At 37.4% G+C, this 18038-nt stretch overlaps 2 protein-coding genes across 4 annotated transcripts in view; both read right to left on the bottom strand.

Annotated features, from left to right (window-relative positions):
• Positions 1-1444, bottom strand: part of rps6kal (ribosomal protein S6 kinase a, like) — a 35815-nt gene extending 34371 nt beyond the window's left edge. Inside the window, exon 1 of the mRNA XM_017703722.2 lies at positions 1151-1444. Coding sequence (XP_017559211.1) covers positions 1151-1216 — 66 coding nt within the window. The 5' untranslated portion in view covers positions 1217-1444. The remainder of the gene's footprint in view (positions 1-1150) is intronic.
• Positions 1445-3159: 1715 nt separating this feature from the next.
• On the bottom strand, positions 3160-16765 carry hdx (highly divergent homeobox). Of its 3 annotated transcripts, none has more exons than XM_017703719.1 (11): positions 16665-16765; positions 15014-15383; positions 14411-14557; positions 12834-13958; positions 8369-8419; positions 8126-8272; positions 6736-6937; positions 6358-6437; positions 5274-5378; positions 3533-3655; positions 3160-3425 (listed from the first exon to the last, which is right to left on the bottom strand). In XM_017703719.1, exons 2-11 carry the CDS (start codon positions 15047-15049, stop codon positions 3249-3251), a joined length of 2193 nt encoding a protein of 730 aa, XP_017559208.1. In that variant the 5' UTR covers positions 15050-15383; positions 16665-16765; the 3' UTR covers positions 3160-3248. The 3 variants fall into 3 exon arrangements, with proteins under 3 accessions (XP_017559208.1, XP_037396314.1, XP_037396313.1); XM_037540417.1 differs by having other exon boundaries at positions 15310-15383; XM_037540416.1 differs by lacking the exon at positions 16665-16765 and having other exon boundaries at positions 15014-16591.
• Between the last annotated feature and the right edge of the window lie 1273 nt (positions 16766-18038).

The raw sequence follows: 18038 nt of genomic DNA, 5'->3' as shown, positions 1-18038 counted from the left end.
GACATCTTCTAAAAGTTTCTAAATTGGCATTAGGAAAACATGTACATGAACAATATCGGATGTAGGCATCAGCCTACAGTTCCAGTGACGGTGAATTCCTACAAACACGACTTTAGACACATATCTCCCTGCACAATAACAACCTCATAACTGTTTATCGGACCGCTTATGACAAAGAAGGCAACGAAACATGGTGTTAGCCTTTCAAGAATGCAGTCTGGCTTTCCTCCAGCGTGAAGAGAACAAGCTCCTAGCGGGTCTGTGCGGCTGTGTGACACCCCAGCAGCATCAGCAGCAAGCTAGCCTTCTTTGTAACGGACCAGAGTGCTAACTAAGCATGAACATCGTCTAGATTCTCGTGCTAATGAGCCGTAAAGCTACGTACATGCTGACAGATACACTACGGTGTTTACAGTGTGGAAACGACACGGTGGTGGTGGTGAAGGGATAAACAGTGCTACTCGAGAAGAACGACCTGACAGCAGTGCTAGGCTAGGTTATATGTATCAATCTCAGGTGACTTCCCAACCAACTACTCTATGATTAAAACGCAGGAGCATGTAACGCTAAGAAAACAATGAATTAAGTTAGTGGAGACGGACTTGCTCTACAGTGAGACTGTTTTAATAGGTTCATTTCATCAAACTGGTACACCGAGCATGCATATGGAAAAGCCATATGGAAAAGCAGGATAGCTAGGTTAACGTTAGCTTGGCAATTCGCTACTAAGCTACCTATCCGTCCAGTTGGCGAGGTATTAAACCTTCATCTCTGAGGCTTAGCAACGAAACGCAGCTGCAAAGAGCCTCGGTTTACGTTTCCGGCTCAAAGAGTAAAGAACTCAGCTTTAACACGTGTCCTCATTAATTTTGCCGGTAACTCGGGACTTCAGGGACCAGGCAAAAACTTTGTGACAGGCAGACTGGGTAAGCCGCGACATAGGAACCCCCTCTTCGCCAGCGTTAGCTATTTTGCTAACTGCTAACCGCTTATGAACTGGCCTAGCTAGTTAACTAGCACATTTCTACGCTAGCCCGCCAGGAGCTCGACAGCCGGTCCGCTAAGAGGACGAACCCGAGGCACCATTTTCATCGTTTTCCCCACGTTTCTAAAACGCCCCATTAACACACAGCAGCACACTTTAACATACCTCACTACTAACGCTATGCACCTCCATTTTGTGCCAGGAATCCTGTGGCTGGGCAAAAGGCATCATCCCTACGGTTAAACTACAGCCTTGTGGAGCGAGGCATTCCTTCGTCTCAGAAGCTCTGCTGCCCCTCTTGGACGATCAGTCGTGGTTCGGGAGTAATGAGCCTGGCGCCTGTGTGCAGGGCAGCCGGAGGGTCGCTTGCGGAGGGTCTGCTCGGTTGGACCATACGCGAACCGGACGCCTCTTACTTTCCCATTGACACGAATATGGCCGCCTCCGTGCTACCCACAGCAACGGAGCTGTGCGCTGACGCAGCTTTGACGCAATTCAGTTTAGGATTTCCCCATCCAAAGGTACAAAGAGGGTAAAAAGAAACAATATTTAATATTATCATTATTATTAACAGTAATGACAAAATAATACTGAAAAAATGTGTATATATATCTATATATATATATATATATATATATATATATATATATATATATATATATATATATATATATATATACACACTGAAAAAATGTGTATATATACACACACACACACACACACACATATATATATATATATATATATATATATATATATATATATATATATATATATATATATATATATATAACATGGATATTGAGAAAAATATAATAATTTATTATAATCATACGACTTTCAAATTTTAAATAAATATAAAATGTATTAACAATGATAGTAATACATAAATAATTCAAGCACCATCACTATTGTTATTATTGAAAAGTTATATTTATAGATAATTGACGGTTGAGGCATTGTCAGCCATCCATTTTTCTAACAGTTCAATTATTAAAATGTTGAATTATTAAAATGTTTAAATACAAAAAGCATATATAAACATGATATAAAAAGCTATAGCATTAGAAGCATTAGGAACAAGAATGCAAAAGAAATAGAAGAAAAAAAAAGAAACTTGTTTGAAGCTCTTTGTTCTGTGAATTTCTTACCTTTTCAGCCATCTAGACCCTTGACCTCTGAGGAGGAAAGTTGACCAAAACATTTCAAAATCCATCCACTCCATCAGCTTACATCCTCTTTCCTGGTGGAATTAAGGAGCTTAGGGCTCATCTCCTCTATCCTGAGCCACACAGAGAGAATAAACCCCACCCAGGTGGTCTTATATGTGTAAAGAGTACAAAGGTCACACAAGCAAAATTTGGAGCCATTTTTAGCCAGTGCTGATATTCAGAAACAGTATGATCACTGTACAGGACTGAGATCACCATAAATTACAGAGATTTTAAATAAGATATATAGTTTGCAGCAAAATAACTGGTTTTAAGCCATCATTAGCTTAACCCACAGTAACATCTTAACCTAGAGCTACCTTAAATTGAGCCCACAGTTAGTTCACTAACCAACAAATACAGCTTTGCAGCCTAAACCCTTCAGTGCCCCCAGGTGCACCGTTAACATGTGGGACTCAAATGATTATTGCCATTCACTAAAGCCATTGTGCAAGGACTCAGGAAGCACAGACAAGTGTCATTTCTAACACACCAGATGTAATATATTGCTTAACCAGCCTGTTCAAAGACCACTTTAAATAAGTACATGATTTCCCAGTGTTTTCATTTTTGTTGGTGTCTATTCGTGCATCAATTTGGGAAAAAACACTTTGCCACAGGCATCTTTCCCTGATTAAAATTAAATAAATACTATAATAATACCTATACAATAATACTAATACCTAATCTTTATCTGTACCATACAATACTTTCATATTTCCAAGATAACCCAATAATAAGTAGCTGCCAAAGTGAAATTTCTGAGATAAATTACATACTAATGAGGTTGCAGATAAACATTATGTTGAAAAATGCTGGATTATTCCTTTATGTACACCCAAGCCTATTAAATAAGCAAGAGAGAGCATAACATACCTATATTATCTTTTCCACCCTTTGCATAAAAGATTGCTTATAGACACACTTGTTTCAGCAGTAAAAGTGAGGAGATGGAGACCACGCTCAAGTTAGTGTCATTTATTGATGGAGTACTGGATCCACCCGAGAAGACTGTCTGATATGCGGTAAAAAAGGCCGCAGCAGGTCCATTATTACTTGTAAGCTTCCACAGGCACGGTGTGGAGTGTGTGTGAGTGTGTGTCCCCCTCCCCCTCTGATACAGAGGAATCCTTCTGGCTGGAGGTCATCTCCATGCTGGACTCCGCGTCCCGCTCCGGACTCAGCCCCAAGTCTTCTTCCACTTGTTGAGGTAGGCTGGCTAACAGTTCCTGCCACAGACATCATAATCAGGACACATAGCACAGACTGGTTATCATCTCAAATAAATTCAAAAACATTTTTGTGTAGATCTTCTGCATAATTGTGCTTTCCTTACCTGCTGTTTCTCAAGGTCATTGTTCTTCATCGCTTTCAGTAGGCTTTTGGTGAAGGTCCTCAGCTCATAGTACTTCTGTTTTTGGTTCTCTAGCTCGCTCTCAAGGTACTGGACTTCTTCATGCTATAAGAAATAAGTGCAAGTTTCTCAATTTGATTTCCAGAATTTCACCATCACCTTATATCCATACATTCCACATATTATGAGAACATATGTGGAATCTGCAGCCGGAATGTTGTATAAGTTATATACTTATATTGGCAATCATTCAAGATAAAGTACCCCAAAAAATAAATCCTTTGAACAAATTACAATGCAAAAGAAAATGACTGGTGTATTACAGATCTTTTCATACACAATTTTTCCAAGGATATCCATAAGTGGAATTCCACTTTTAAGGGAAAAAAGGACAAGTACTTCTGACACAATCAATACTTACCATATGCTACAGTCATTATTAATATTGTGCTTTATTTATGACTGTCAACTTCAAATTATTGTGAAAATAATACAACCTACATGCCAGTAAACTGTTATATAAAAGTAATTCACCTACATTACTCTTGCATGCCTGGGTTGGAGGTGCATCAAGCAGTATAAATAATGCCAGATATTAGAATGCAAAGGTAGCAGAAAGTGCACACACAATCCACTCTGCCCAACAAATTGATGCTTGGAAATGATTTGCCCCCGTCACTATTTGTATGCAAAGCCAAGAAGCTGTGGGTGTCCGGGAGCAAAGCAGAGCAGAGTGAATTCCTGAGCTCGTCAGCCAAGCAGAAACATTTTCATTTAGGGAGAGGATTATAGATGAGTGGCAGTACACAGTTTCAGGCGTGATCGACCATGCATCACTGTGGTGCGAGGAAAAAATAAAAAAATAAAAGCACAGCAGGAAAAAATGGGCCTGTAGTTAACAATCAGGTTTTGTTAAATTAGTTGAGAAACCAGTGTATGTTGATCAGAAAACTGGATATGTTAAGTAGGTCTTGCCATCATGGTTATGTTCTTCACTATCAGTATAGAAAATTCTCTTTTCATTTACTTGTCATTAATGAATTGACCAGATCTACCCAGATACAATCAAATTGTAGACAATTTTCTATGTACAATTTTCATGAGACCGATTTATGAACTTAATAAACATAAATATGTAAATCTGCTGATGTAACTACAACACAGATGCATAAAATAGTAAGGAGAAATTAAAATCCAATAAATTTAAAACATTCACATTGTTCTATTGACTTTCACTGTTTCTTTATATTGTGCCTGGGTCAAATGCTTAAAAGAATCTATTAAATCAGTAAGTCATAATCACAATAATCATGCTTTTATTAAGTATATGATTATTGCCACTGTTTATGTTCCATTCTCAAGCTATTTTGAACTCGTGGTGCAGATTAAAAATTTTGTCTGCTGAAATGAATAATATATAGGTGTGAGACAAAAGTAGGAATACTACATGAAACCAGCATTTCCAAAACGATACTGAAAACCAACTGAAAGATTAAATTTCAAAGATGAAACATTTCATGCTCAAACATGTGAAGTACCCACCAATAAATTAACCTGTTGTGTAAGTTTGTCAATATAAACATGTTTCAAAGTACAATTATTCTTAGCCATGTATATGGACTCTGTTTAAATTCAAGAGTGAGAAAAAGAGAAAAAGACAGAAATAAAACTAATTTAAACAGAAAACTATGATAACCCTGTAGGCTGCTGGTGCTTTACTTACTTTGTACTCTAAAAGACTATGCATTTGTTCCATATCTGTGGCCATCAACTCGCCATCATCGTCGTCGTCGTCATCATCTTCTTCTTCATCAATTATTTCAATCTTCTGTTTGGAACAAATTTGCGAACAGAATACACACTTATTAATTAAATTCATGCATTAATATTGCAATTACTGTGCACAAGTAAGTATAAGTAAAGCTGCACTCTAATAATCCATTTATACAGTCATAAGCAAATGTCTGAATAACCTAGGTCAAATTACATTTTTTGCTGATTTTAAGTTAAGACAAACTTAAATATGGCATTTATGAATTTTAATTCACAGTTACAGTTTATTTCTATTGGAAAAAATGAAAACTATACATAATTTTTGCACTGGCCACAATTTATGTTTTATTTATTGTTTTGTTTCGAATATGTCAAATTTAGGCAATTAAAGTAATTGTGCATTAAAATATGCAAAAGAGTGCTCCATCTAGAAGATGGAGATTTATTTAGATTTATTTTTGCATACAACTGTACATATACTTAAATACCTACATCTACACACATATGGGTGACAAAGAAAAATCTGAATAAATGGTGGGAGAACATACATCATATATTCAATGACCATCATGCTTACATAGTGCGAAAATGTACAGAATGTACAGAATAGCAACTGTTTTCAGGTGACTAAGCATGTCAGTGCAAGACGTCATCAGACTGTGTCAGCAAGAACAGTCTGTCCACAACTAGATAGAGAGATATTACAGTGGGACTGCAGACAGATTTTAGACATAAGTTATTAAGATAATTTGTTGTTTTTTCACTTTTGTCGCTCATTTGAACATAATATTATTATATATCATTATATATTATTACTGTAAAAATGGTTTGTCAGTTCAACTTTAAAAAAAAACTTCATGTGGTAACAAATAAATTAGCTACTATCACTCAGAAAAATACTGTGAAAGAACCACTGTTTATTTGAGTTGAATAAAACTAGTTCAATTGCCTGTTTCCACTTAGGTTTAATTAATTAACCATTTTTTACAGTATATTACATACACAATATGATTCAGTGGAATATATTGTCCTACCACATTTTCAGCAAGGGCAGAATTAGTAGAGCCATCATGCCCATCGTCATTCTCTTTCAGGTAAGAGTCACTCGTTCCATCTTTAAAGACAGAGGAAACATACCACTGTCTTTTGAAAACATACAATTTTTGTTTTTATTTACTTTATTTTAGAAATGCTCCATAATTACTATATTAGCACCTTGGAGATACACGGTTATGTTACATCAGTAATGATATATTGAAACTTACTCATGTCTACAAAAATAAGACTGTAAATCTAATTTAAAAACACAAAAATAGTAATGACTGAAATGGCCCGATCTTCATGATCTTAAAATAACTCAGTTAAAGTGATGATTTATGCTTACATACACTTGAATAAAAGTTTCAATATACCTTCAGACATGCAGAGTGACACAACATCATTCTGTTCACTATCTTCTGCAGGCTTTAAGATCCTAGGCTCATCCTCTTCAGGGGTCAGAGGTGAAGGGGGCTCTGCACTAGCTACTTTAGGAAAGGTTGCTGGGCCTCCTTTGGGAGGTGGAATTTCAATACCCATCAGTCGATACTTCCTCCTGCGGTTACCAATCCAAGTCTGCCAGAAAAAGATGAACATGAAGTATTGAATATCAAAGGGCTTAATGGCATCTATAACTGCTGATGCAGTTCAGCTTACTAAGTGATTGAATTGCTGGTATCTGCAGAGAAGAACCTCAGAGGACAGTGCTTCTGAGGACAATACTTGAACATGCACATATTTATCAATAACCACAATCACAATAACTGACAATTAACATATAGTTATGGCCGATACTAATGATTAAATGAAAACAAGTTCTTTCATTTAAAAACCTAATTTATACATTTCACCAATAATTAAACTTTTAAAATATGTTCATTTATATAAAAAGCAGGGACCATACGACTATGACATTTAACTTTACACATGGATAATTAATTCATTTTAATTGTCATGACAGCTGATAAGTGGAAATGTTTGTAAACATTTGCCTTACTTCATGTAAATATTGACATTAGTTAGCAGATACTCTTATTAGTATTACTAATAGACATTTGACATTGACAGACCTTTCTGTATTCACAGGGAATCACACCTGCAGTTTTTCATATGTTTTCATATGTTCTACAGTGGAGTCTCAGTTTCCAGTCATGGATTTTGTATTTGCAAGTAGATAAGGCACTAGGTGGCTAACCAGTTACATAAACAGTTCAGGGCCCAGTTTCCCAAAAGCATCTTAATGTTAAGGTCATCTTAACTGGTAGAGTGAGTGTTCAGTGTGATGCGTGCTCTACCATTTAAGAATAATCTTTGTGCTAAGATGCCTTTGGTGAAACCCAGCCTCATTAATCAACGGCTAAATCCAGGACTGGAAATTTAATTCAAGGGTTCGATTTGAGTATTTCTGCACTATGCTATCCATCCAAATAATGGATAGCTCTTCAAATCTGAACCTTGAATACAATTTTTGGTTCTGTTTTTTACTAGTATTCACTAGTTGTTATGGCACAAGATTGAAAGGAAATATCCTGCACTAGTCACCACACTTGCATACATGTGCACGCAGAAAATAGGGCAGATTAAATTGTCAGTTGTAATTATTGGTTGTAAGTCCAATATCAGAATTAAATGGTCATATTCATTGGTGAATAATACATCTCCTGCCAAAATATTGTGCAGCTCTAAAAAAGACATTTAAGATTTTCTCTGAGACTTTGTTAATGTACGTTGGAATAAACAACATAATGCAGGTAAACTACTGACCTTAATGATTTCACTGTCCACGTTGAGCTCAGTGGCTGCTGCTGAGATCTTCTCTCTGCACACAGACCCCAGACTGGTCATCCCATTGTCCCAGTACCTCTTCAGTGTGTACAGGTCCCCATCGCTAAACTGCGTCCTGTCCTGAAGCTGCAGAAATGAAAGATTTAGAGCAGAAACATTCATAACCTGAAAGTGATGGCAAGGCAGGAAGGGTAGAAGCTGAAAGGAAGCCGAAGCACTCACTGTTCTTTTACGGGAGTTGCTAAGAAGCCAGGGAGCCGACATGCTACTTACCTAACAAAAGAAACAAAACAGCTTAAGGGTACTCAGATAATAATGCTTCAGTTAAAGCATGACATTCACGGTCAAAGCCATCAAATTCAATGTTTTTACTGAAACTAACTAATTAGCATCATGGTAACTGCATGCTTAAGCCATAATACACTTGCCCTAAAACTATGTTGAGTTATTATTTCAAACAGATTTTCATTCCTTTACATTATTAACAGCTTTAGTTAACACTGAATACATAGGATATCTATAACATGTTAGTAGGGTATGTAAGATAGTTAGTAAGTTATGTAAAACAAACTAAGTAACGTACAAAGAAACAAAAAGTAATTCTATTTTACTACATTTTTTTTAGTAGAAAATATTTTTTCATATTGATATTGTGTATAAATGTTGAATGATTTGGAAAAAATGTATAACCATTATTTTTCTGATCACTATAAGGACTGTACTTTAAATTTGTGCCAAATGAGGTCCACTTTTAGGCCTGTTTTTGGCCAAGAACCCCTGCAAAACCATTTTTTCTGGCTTTAGCTTTGAACACTTAGTCCGCACGTAGTGTGGTGGACAGCCAGTTGGGGTTGCGCTGTAATGTAAACAGCACATGGGTTGTTTGTGATTGGTCCGACTCATCTACAGACCATTCACATGTGTTGTTAGGTTAAATTGCTCCACTTAGGACAACATTATGGTGGTGCGAGTTATAATTTAAATTGCAACTCTTTTACACTGTGATTTCTATATAAAAACTATTTAATGCTGAAGTTCATGTTTTTTTATGGTAACCAATTCAGTGAATAACATCAGAGAACCTCAATTTAAAGTAGTCTTCTAATATAGAATGACATGTTTCTCTCTATAGAATGCGTAGAAATACACAAAGCTACATCTGGGACATGGGGACAACTGTGTACTTCTTTACAAGATACAATTAACTACAAGCATTTTAATGGTACAATTATCATTTCCTAAAACTTGGTTAGTACTACATATCAGTTAAGGCAACTGATCAGCTGCAATATCACGATCATAACATTTTCATGACCATTTCATAGCCGATAAAAATCAGCTAAACTGATTAACTGCAAAACCAAAATGTGATTGATATGGATCTTATAAATTCTTCTATACATGCAAATAAGTTAAATGAACACCCTGACATAATTGAAAAATCTGGAAAAATGTATTGTTAATCATGCAAAATGTTTCACAATTTGAATAATGGAAACAGAAGGTGCAGCTGCAAAAACTAAGAAAGACATTCAAATACAGTGAGCTCTTAACTCTAACTCTGGTGTGAGATGGAAGCGTTCAGTATTTAAAGGAATCAATACTCGGGTTAGATGCTCCTTTAGAACTTTCAATGTTAGATAAGCTATTTGCAGGCATTGCTCTCTTAAAGAAGCCACAATCCAGCTCACAATTTCAATAAGATTAAATAGCTGACATCCAGTAAATGAACACTGTAGCCAGACATGGGTCAACTGTCTTTAGTAAATCCCTAAAACGACTTAGTATAATTTCATTTTTAGTATGATTTAGTTTGATTTGAGTTATTCCCTAGAGTGGCCTTAGAGGTGTAAAAATGACATGTATTCACCTGAAGTGAATTCAGGTGGTGATTCAAATGCATTGATTTTTTTAAATGTAGCTTAATCCAATTATTGGAAACATACATATAAATATTTGAAGTCATCAAATTGATTTATTGATATATAGTGAATGTATTTCCTATAATAGAGTTATCAATGCAGTTGTAACATTTATTTTGATACATAAAACCCATGATCTCACAAAGTCAAAAATGTGCTTTTTTTATTTAGTTTGAACTGATTTCCCTTTTATTGCAATGTCATTACATTACATTGCACTACACTGTTACACTCTACACTTTAATTAACCATCTTCTCTGTAGAAATTCTTCTGTATCGGTTTTACAACTTTTTCATTGTAACTTTTTGTTGTTGAAAAAAATCACTTGCTCATATTCTTTTTACCTTTGTATAAACTGTGTAACTCATGTGTGACAAAATCTAAATCTTAATATCTGATTATATACAGGTGCGTCTCAATAAATTAGAATATAATCAAAAAGTTAATTTATTTAGGTAATTCAATTCAGAAAGTGAGACTCATATTATTTGGATTCATTACACACAGAGTGATCTATTTAAAGTGTTTATTTATTTTAATGTTGATGATTATGGCCTACAGCCAATGAAAATCCAAAAGTCAGTATCTCAGAAAATTAGAATATAAGACCAATTTAAAAATGATTTTTAATATGCAAATGTTGGTCTACTGAAAATTATGTACAGTATATGCACTCAGTACTCGGTCAGGGCACCTTTTGCATGAATTACTGCATCAATGTGGCGTGGCATGGAGGAGATCAGCCTGTAACACTGTTGAGGTGTTCTGGAAGGCCAGGTTGCTTTGATAGCGGCCTTCAGTTCCACTGCATTGTTGGGTCTGGTGTCTCATCTTCCTCTTGACAATACTCCATAGATTCTCTATGGGGTTTAGGTCAGGTGAGTTCGCAGTGGTTATTAAACCAGGTTTTGGTACTTCTGGCAGTGTGGGCAGGTGCCAAGTCCTGCTGGAAAATGAAATCCGCATCTCCATAAAGCTTGTCAGCAGAGAGAAGCATGAAGTGCTCTAAAATGTCCTGGTAGATGGCTGCGCTGACTTTGGACTTGATATAACACAGTGGACCAAGACAAGCAGATGACATGGCTCCCTAAACCATCAGTGATTGTGGAAACTTCACACTAGACCTCAAGCAGCTTGGTTTTTGTGCCTCTCCACTCCTCCTCCAGACTCTAGGACCTTGATTTCCAAATGAAATGCAAAATTTACTTTCATCTGAAAACAGGACTTTGGACCACTGAGCAACAGTCCAGTCCTTTTTCTTCTTGGCCCAAGTAAGACGCTTCTGACATTGTCTCTGGGTCATGAGTGGCTTGACATAAGGAATGTGACAGTTGTAACCCATGTCCTGGATACATCTGTGTGTGGTGGCTCTTGAAGCAATGACTCAGCAGTCTACTCCTTGTGAATCTCCCTAAAAATTCTTGAATCGCCAATCAGCCAGCTTCTTTAGCAATGACCTTTTGTGGCTTACCCTCCTTGTGGAGGATTACAATGACTGCCTTCTGATGTGTCAAGACAGCAGTCTTCCCCATGTGTGGTCTACTGAACCAGATTGAGGGACAATTTAAATGCTTAGGAAACCTTTGCAGGTGTTTTGTGTTGATTAGCTGATTACAGTGTGACACCATGAGTCTACAATATTGAACTTTTTCCACAATATTCAAATTTTCTGAGATACTGACTTTTGAGTTTTCATTGGCTTTAAGCCATAATCATCAACATTAAACAAATAAAAGCTTGAAATAGATCACTTTGTGTAATCTACATAATATACGATTTTCACTTTTTGAATTGAAATACTGAAATAAATTAACTTTTTGATGATAATAATCATAATCATGATTATTATTAGTAGTAGCAGTAGTACACTTCAAAAAGGTTCTTTACGGGTTCTTTAGTCAAAAAAAGGTCTATATAGAACCATAAACACAAAGAACCCTTTGCATGATTGATGGAGAATGTGCTGTTGATGATTCTATGTAGCACAAAAAAAGGGTTCTTCTGTTCTACCAAAAAAAAAACAAAAAAAAAAACTTTTTGATGATATTCAAATTTATTGAGATGCACCTGTAAATAATAGTGCAGATAAAGTCCTCTGTAATATCAACTATTATTACCATTATTATTATTATGTGATATGAATGAATGAAGTGTGTAAGCCAGTCAATTAGTAAACAATGCTGCTTCCAACAACAAAGTCAGCATGGTGCATACAGTTTTATATCTTTGATAAAGCTCCAATTCCACATACTGACATGATGTCATGCAATGCATCATTTTACTATGCCCAATATGGACACGCACACATTCTAACTACTCTGTTGATTTGAATGAGTTAAATGGAAAAACTAAACCATATCTCTGAATATATCCCTGATGATGTTGGGTGCATAAATGTTGCATAAACAAAACTATTATGACTAAAAGGCTATCAACTCTGAGCTAAAAATATAATTCACCGTTACATATAGCTGAATAAAGGAAGTTACTGTCTATATTTTACTGTTCTGAGTACAGAAATCACAGTTGAGAGTCTGATTTTTACAAATAATTCTTGAAGATACTTAATGAACACCTGATCTGTGCTAAAATAATGTGATGATGTAATGTAAGGAATTGTTTTCTAATGAGAATATTTAATAATATATTATGATACAAATCAAACTAAATTTTAATTATACTTTATTCAAAAGTGGTGTATCAAAAAGTCTGAAACAACTATTAAACCATGTGTAATGGTGAACTGTGTAATTCAACACCATACCTTCAGGGTGGGTATTCTTGTCGGAGAGGTCTGTGAGAAGAGCCTGAATGGGTAACCGTCACCAGAAGCTGTACCGAGTAGTAAAGAACTGTTGGTTTGACACCCTTTCTCTCCAAATAGGGCAGAGTTTGGGGAACTGAGTGGTGCAGTCGACTGGTTCCTTCCAGTCACAGCGTACATACCCCGGCTATCGATCAAGGAAGGCCCGCTTGACGAGTTCCTGTTGCCTTCTGCTGTGCTAACACTGCTACTGGTGGATTTGCTGAGTTGAATCTGGGCACCCATGTTAGCCAGTTCCTCTTCCCGAGAATACTCATCCTCCACATCACCTGTTTCCATGGCAATCGAAAACGTCTCTGATGTATCAGGTGGGTGTGGTTTTTTCAAACTCCGATCCTGACTGGTCCCAGGATTAGATCGTTGCGAGGCTTCCCCTAACCCGGCAATGGTGTACACTTGTTGGATCTTAAGCCCACTATCTGAGGTACTGGCTGGGGGGCTGTTGCGTATTGGCAATGTTTGTTGGTGAGAAATGCTTGGCCATGACTGGTTCTGAGGTGTACCATATTGCTTTGCCCAGTTGGGAGGGATAGCCACTGGTTCTCGAGGCGAGAACGTCCTCCTCATCTGGCTGAACAACAGGGCACTGGAGGTCGGGATGTGGGGAGCTTTGCGCTGGAGGGCTATCGCAGCAGAGTGGAGGGAAACTGCGTCTGGATGTAAGGCTGGACGAGCCTGTGGACTTGGTTCAGGATCAGACTGTGTGGGCACAGCTTTTGGCCCTGTTCGACTTTGAGATGAAGAGTCTAGGCGGTTGGCGCTGCGCAGGAGAGAGTATGTGCCCGTCACTATGACATCGTTATTATTATTAGTTCCACTGCCACTGCTGAGTGGTGAACAAGAGGAGGGTGAGGAAGAGGAAGAAGGGCAGGAGGCTGGCGGTGGGAGGAGGTGAGCCACGGCTGGACCACGCTGGACAGCTCGCACGGCAGCCATCTCTGCTGTTAATACTGATCCAGCAACAAGAGCCCCAGCAGGCCCGGCAAGGGCATGGTTAGAGAGGCCGACCACTCCATTCTTATCTGCCTTGGAGGCCAGCTTCCTTCTTTTGTTGCCTACCCATGTCTAAAAAGACACAAAATAGAAATCTAATTCTCATATGTTTCTTCATATTCCATGTACTAAATCAGGACATGTTTGATGCTTGTTTACTTTTTTAGCACCTGTGTTACACAGCTAATGTAACTAAAATAGTAATGGAAGCTTATAATACACCACATAAGAGTATAAGTTACATTAGCCTAGTAGTTCCAACAAGCAAAGTTCACGTATGTCTTGGCTGATCAATTACATTTAAAGTAATGAGAAGAAAATGTGTCAGCCTATTAATTTAACTTCTATCAACTTCTTCTGGAGGCTATTCTAAAGCCAAATACACAAAGACTGTCTAGGACAGCATCAAATGTAAATTCATTGCCAATAGCAGCGACCACCCTGTGTGTTATTACAAATCAAGTATAAAAGGATCAATGAGTTGATGACTGAATGACCTGATAACATGATAAACAAAGGCTTACCCTGACCACACTGAAGTCAAGTTTGGCCTCCTGGGCACACTGCAGAATGAGTTGGAAGCAGCTCTTGCTCTGGTTAGTCATGCCATTTTCATAGTAACGCTCAAGGATGCGCTGCTGTTCAGCAGTGAACACTGATCGCAGATTCATCTGAGAAATAAGTGAAAAAAATATAAAAATGATTAAAGCCTTGTTTTATAAGAATGTCCATAGCCTGGGTCCTGAGGATTGTTCTGATTCCTGAACTAATGACCCCTATCCACACACCTAATCAACAAATTAACCAGACATACTTGAGTTGGTGTGTGAGGAAAAAATTGGTGTCAAAGAACTAAAAAAAAGTGATTGTGTGAATGCATCTTATTTTGTTCATGTGCAGCCATTTGACATATTTAAATCATGAACCTTTTTTTTGTTTTCAGTGCAGGGAAAATGCAGGACAAGGGCTGAAACCCACAGCTCTACAGTATTTAGACCACATTTAATGAGGCATATGTTTACATACAAACAGTTAGACATTTTTAATACATTTTCAAACCCAGGCACATCTTTCTTAGCTTCATGTTTTATTCAAGAATAGTTTAGACATTTCATTCACATACTCACAGTCTGAATACTCCGCTTCTCCTGCCATGTTTCCATGCTTCTGGTGGGAGAGGTGAGGAACAGATCTGGGCGACCAGTAGGCCAATTAACTGAGCTCTAACATACAGCACAGAAGCGCTGCCACTGTCCACAACCACTCAGGCAAGCCATTCAGCATGCATGAGACCTCAAATTAGCTACCTTTCACTTATGTAGTAAAGTTTTCTCTAATTTAACTTAGGAAAGCTTAGCTACAATTTGGCAAGGTCTCATGATCAATACAGTTCTGTGGTGCTATCTGATGGGGGCTTGCTCACCATGTGGCATGGTCTGATTTTTGAGTGTTGTTGAGTTGCCTTACTGTCTCTCAAGTGATCTGGCCAAACAGAGTCTGGAAGACAAGAGAATGAATGAAAGCAGCTGCACACTAGTGAAAAAGTATCTCCCACTATTTAAAACAGTGTTCTGTCTGTGCAATATGTCTGCATTTGAGGAACGTTCAAGTGCAAGGACATTAGATAAATGCCTACAAGAACAAAAGAAAGATGTGATAAAGTCATTTTTCTCCATTTTCCTTTGAAACACTGCCTATTAGTGCATCCTATTTCAAGCAAAATGACTAGTAACCTCCTTTACAAATGTATAATCTAATATTCATAAGCTTACCCCCTTATATATTTATAAATATATACACCGGAAAACGTTTTTGTATGTTTCTTTATTGAATGTAGCCCACAGGCCTATGCAGTGTTCAAAACCCTTCTTTGGCTCACAATGGACGACCAACCAACTGTATTGTAAAGTACAATAATACACATAAGCATGTGAGCAGCAGTGTAAATCTATGAATCCTGCTTCTTTAACCTGTTCAATGCCAGTGTTTCATGTATGAAACAAAGGTGAACAGCAGGCTAACTGTACCAAGTTAACTTGGCCGGTACGCTACTGATGTAGTAGCGTTTAGCCACAATGCTAAAAACATTGAGCCGCAGCGGTGGTAGTTCATGAAATATTCGGTAAAATGCGCCTCGGCGGTTTAAAAAATCCAGTCAGCCTCTCGCTGTTGTAATTCTCTGCTTTGCATAATGGTAGCTAATTTGATGGGGTTACTAAATAAGCTGTTTCATGTATTTGCAGTCGGCGTTAGTATCTTAGCTGTAACGCTGCTTCAGAGTCTTGGATTCATAAGGAGGGATTGCAAGGGTTATTCGTTTTTTCCTCCGTTTCGAAAAGCCTCACTGCGCATGGCTAGCGTATGAAATAATGATTACATCTCAAACACAATTGATGAGGAAAACGCAAATCCACCCTCCCCGCTCCCCGCAAAGGGTAAAACAAAAAGCTGGCCGCCGGATTCACAAACCCTGAACGGCAGATTCTAACGCAACTTTCCCGTCACTAAAACAAACCAGCAAACCACGTTAAAAGCCACATTTCCATCCGGCACAAAATCAGCAGGATTTGAGGAAGCAGAGCAGATCGCGCATTTCAGCAGAAGCGCCAACCAGGCCCGGGAGACCGCGCTAAACTTTTTTTTCCCTTTATTTGCAACGCCTGCGACCCCGATGCTGGTCAAAAATGTATGACCTAAGCTGTTCGGAGCCGGGGGGATGTCCCCTTGTGTCGTCGAAAGCACATTATAACCGTGCAGCGTATGAAACGTGATAGATACCTTTGTTTTTGTGGACAAATCGAACAGCCGCCCCAATTCAGCAGATTTTTCACTGGTCGCCTTCGCCAGACAATGAAATCAAAACGTCCGATCATCAATTCTAATCATGATCGTGACGTAAGAGTAGACATGAGCCAATGGGCGGGCGAGATCAGGGCTGTGACATTTTGCAAGCGACTGAAAACTGAGCGCTCTCGTCCCGCCCATCGCTGACTTTGTGGGGAGACATGGAGGGTGAAAGGGAGGAAGGGAGGGAGGTCACTGCTAAAAGAAGCGTAGCTCTAGGTTTCAGGTCGTTTGGAAGAAATAACAGGCGCGGACATGTGTCAAACTGTTATGTGTGCAGAAAAAAACGAAGGAGACCCGAATATTAGAATCGCGGTTGTAAATGCTTATCTTTGTTTTTAGTTTTTGTTAATGAACAAATGAAGTTGGTTAGATTTTATTATATAAACTCTATATACAGAAGACAGTCTGTAGAATACATTAGTGTGGCACATTGTTTCTGATGATTTTACAACTACATTTGACATTATTATAAGCCATTTATTAGTTAAACCAACAAGCAACCTAAAATGTAAATAAAATAATACATAATACATATAAATTAATACATTTACATTTAAATGATAAATATATATGAAGGATTTCATTCCAAAACATATTATAGATTATATATAGATTTGAACAATTTTATTTTTATTAGAGAATTAATTAATTAGAGAAAAAAAAATGTGTTTTCCGTTTTTTTCATTATAGGCTGTTCTTCTTTTCTTTAAAATAGATGGATATGTGTGTGTGTGTGTGTGTGTGTGTGTGTGTGTGTGTGTGTGTGTGTGCATATATGTGTGTGTATAAATACATACATATATATATATATATATATATATATATATATATATATATATATATATATATATATATATATATATATATATATATATATATATAAATATATATAAACTAAAAGGCAGTAACTGTGTTGATGTAACATATTTTAGTCATGATTTTACTCCTTTGATTTACTACTTTAATCATGAATTTGAGTGTACTTTATTACTACATTGAATAGTAATTACTACATTGAATAACAGTGAAAACACTGTTTTCCCACATAACATGCTGCACCTATTAGAAAAATAATAATAAATAAATACATCACTTTTTGTAACTCAATGACTTCAAACAAAACGCTTCAATAACTTTTTGAACCGGAATCAGTCATGTAACACCGTATCCACAGCAGGGGGCGCTGCTCCAGTTCTGAGCCGAGCAGAGTGCTCTGATTAAGAAGTGTGTCCTCTCTATATGGGATGTATTAGCACAATTACGACACTCATTTGTAAGGGCTACTCCCATTACCAAGCGTTCGTG

This window comes from Pygocentrus nattereri, chromosome 8, assembly GCF_015220715.1.
Source record: "Pygocentrus nattereri isolate fPygNat1 chromosome 8, fPygNat1.pri, whole genome shotgun sequence".
In the NCBI taxonomy this organism is placed as follows: domain Eukaryota; kingdom Metazoa; phylum Chordata; class Actinopteri; order Characiformes; family Serrasalmidae; genus Pygocentrus; species Pygocentrus nattereri.
Note: the sequence above shows the minus strand (reverse complement) of the source record. Positions and strands in the feature narration are given on the sequence as shown.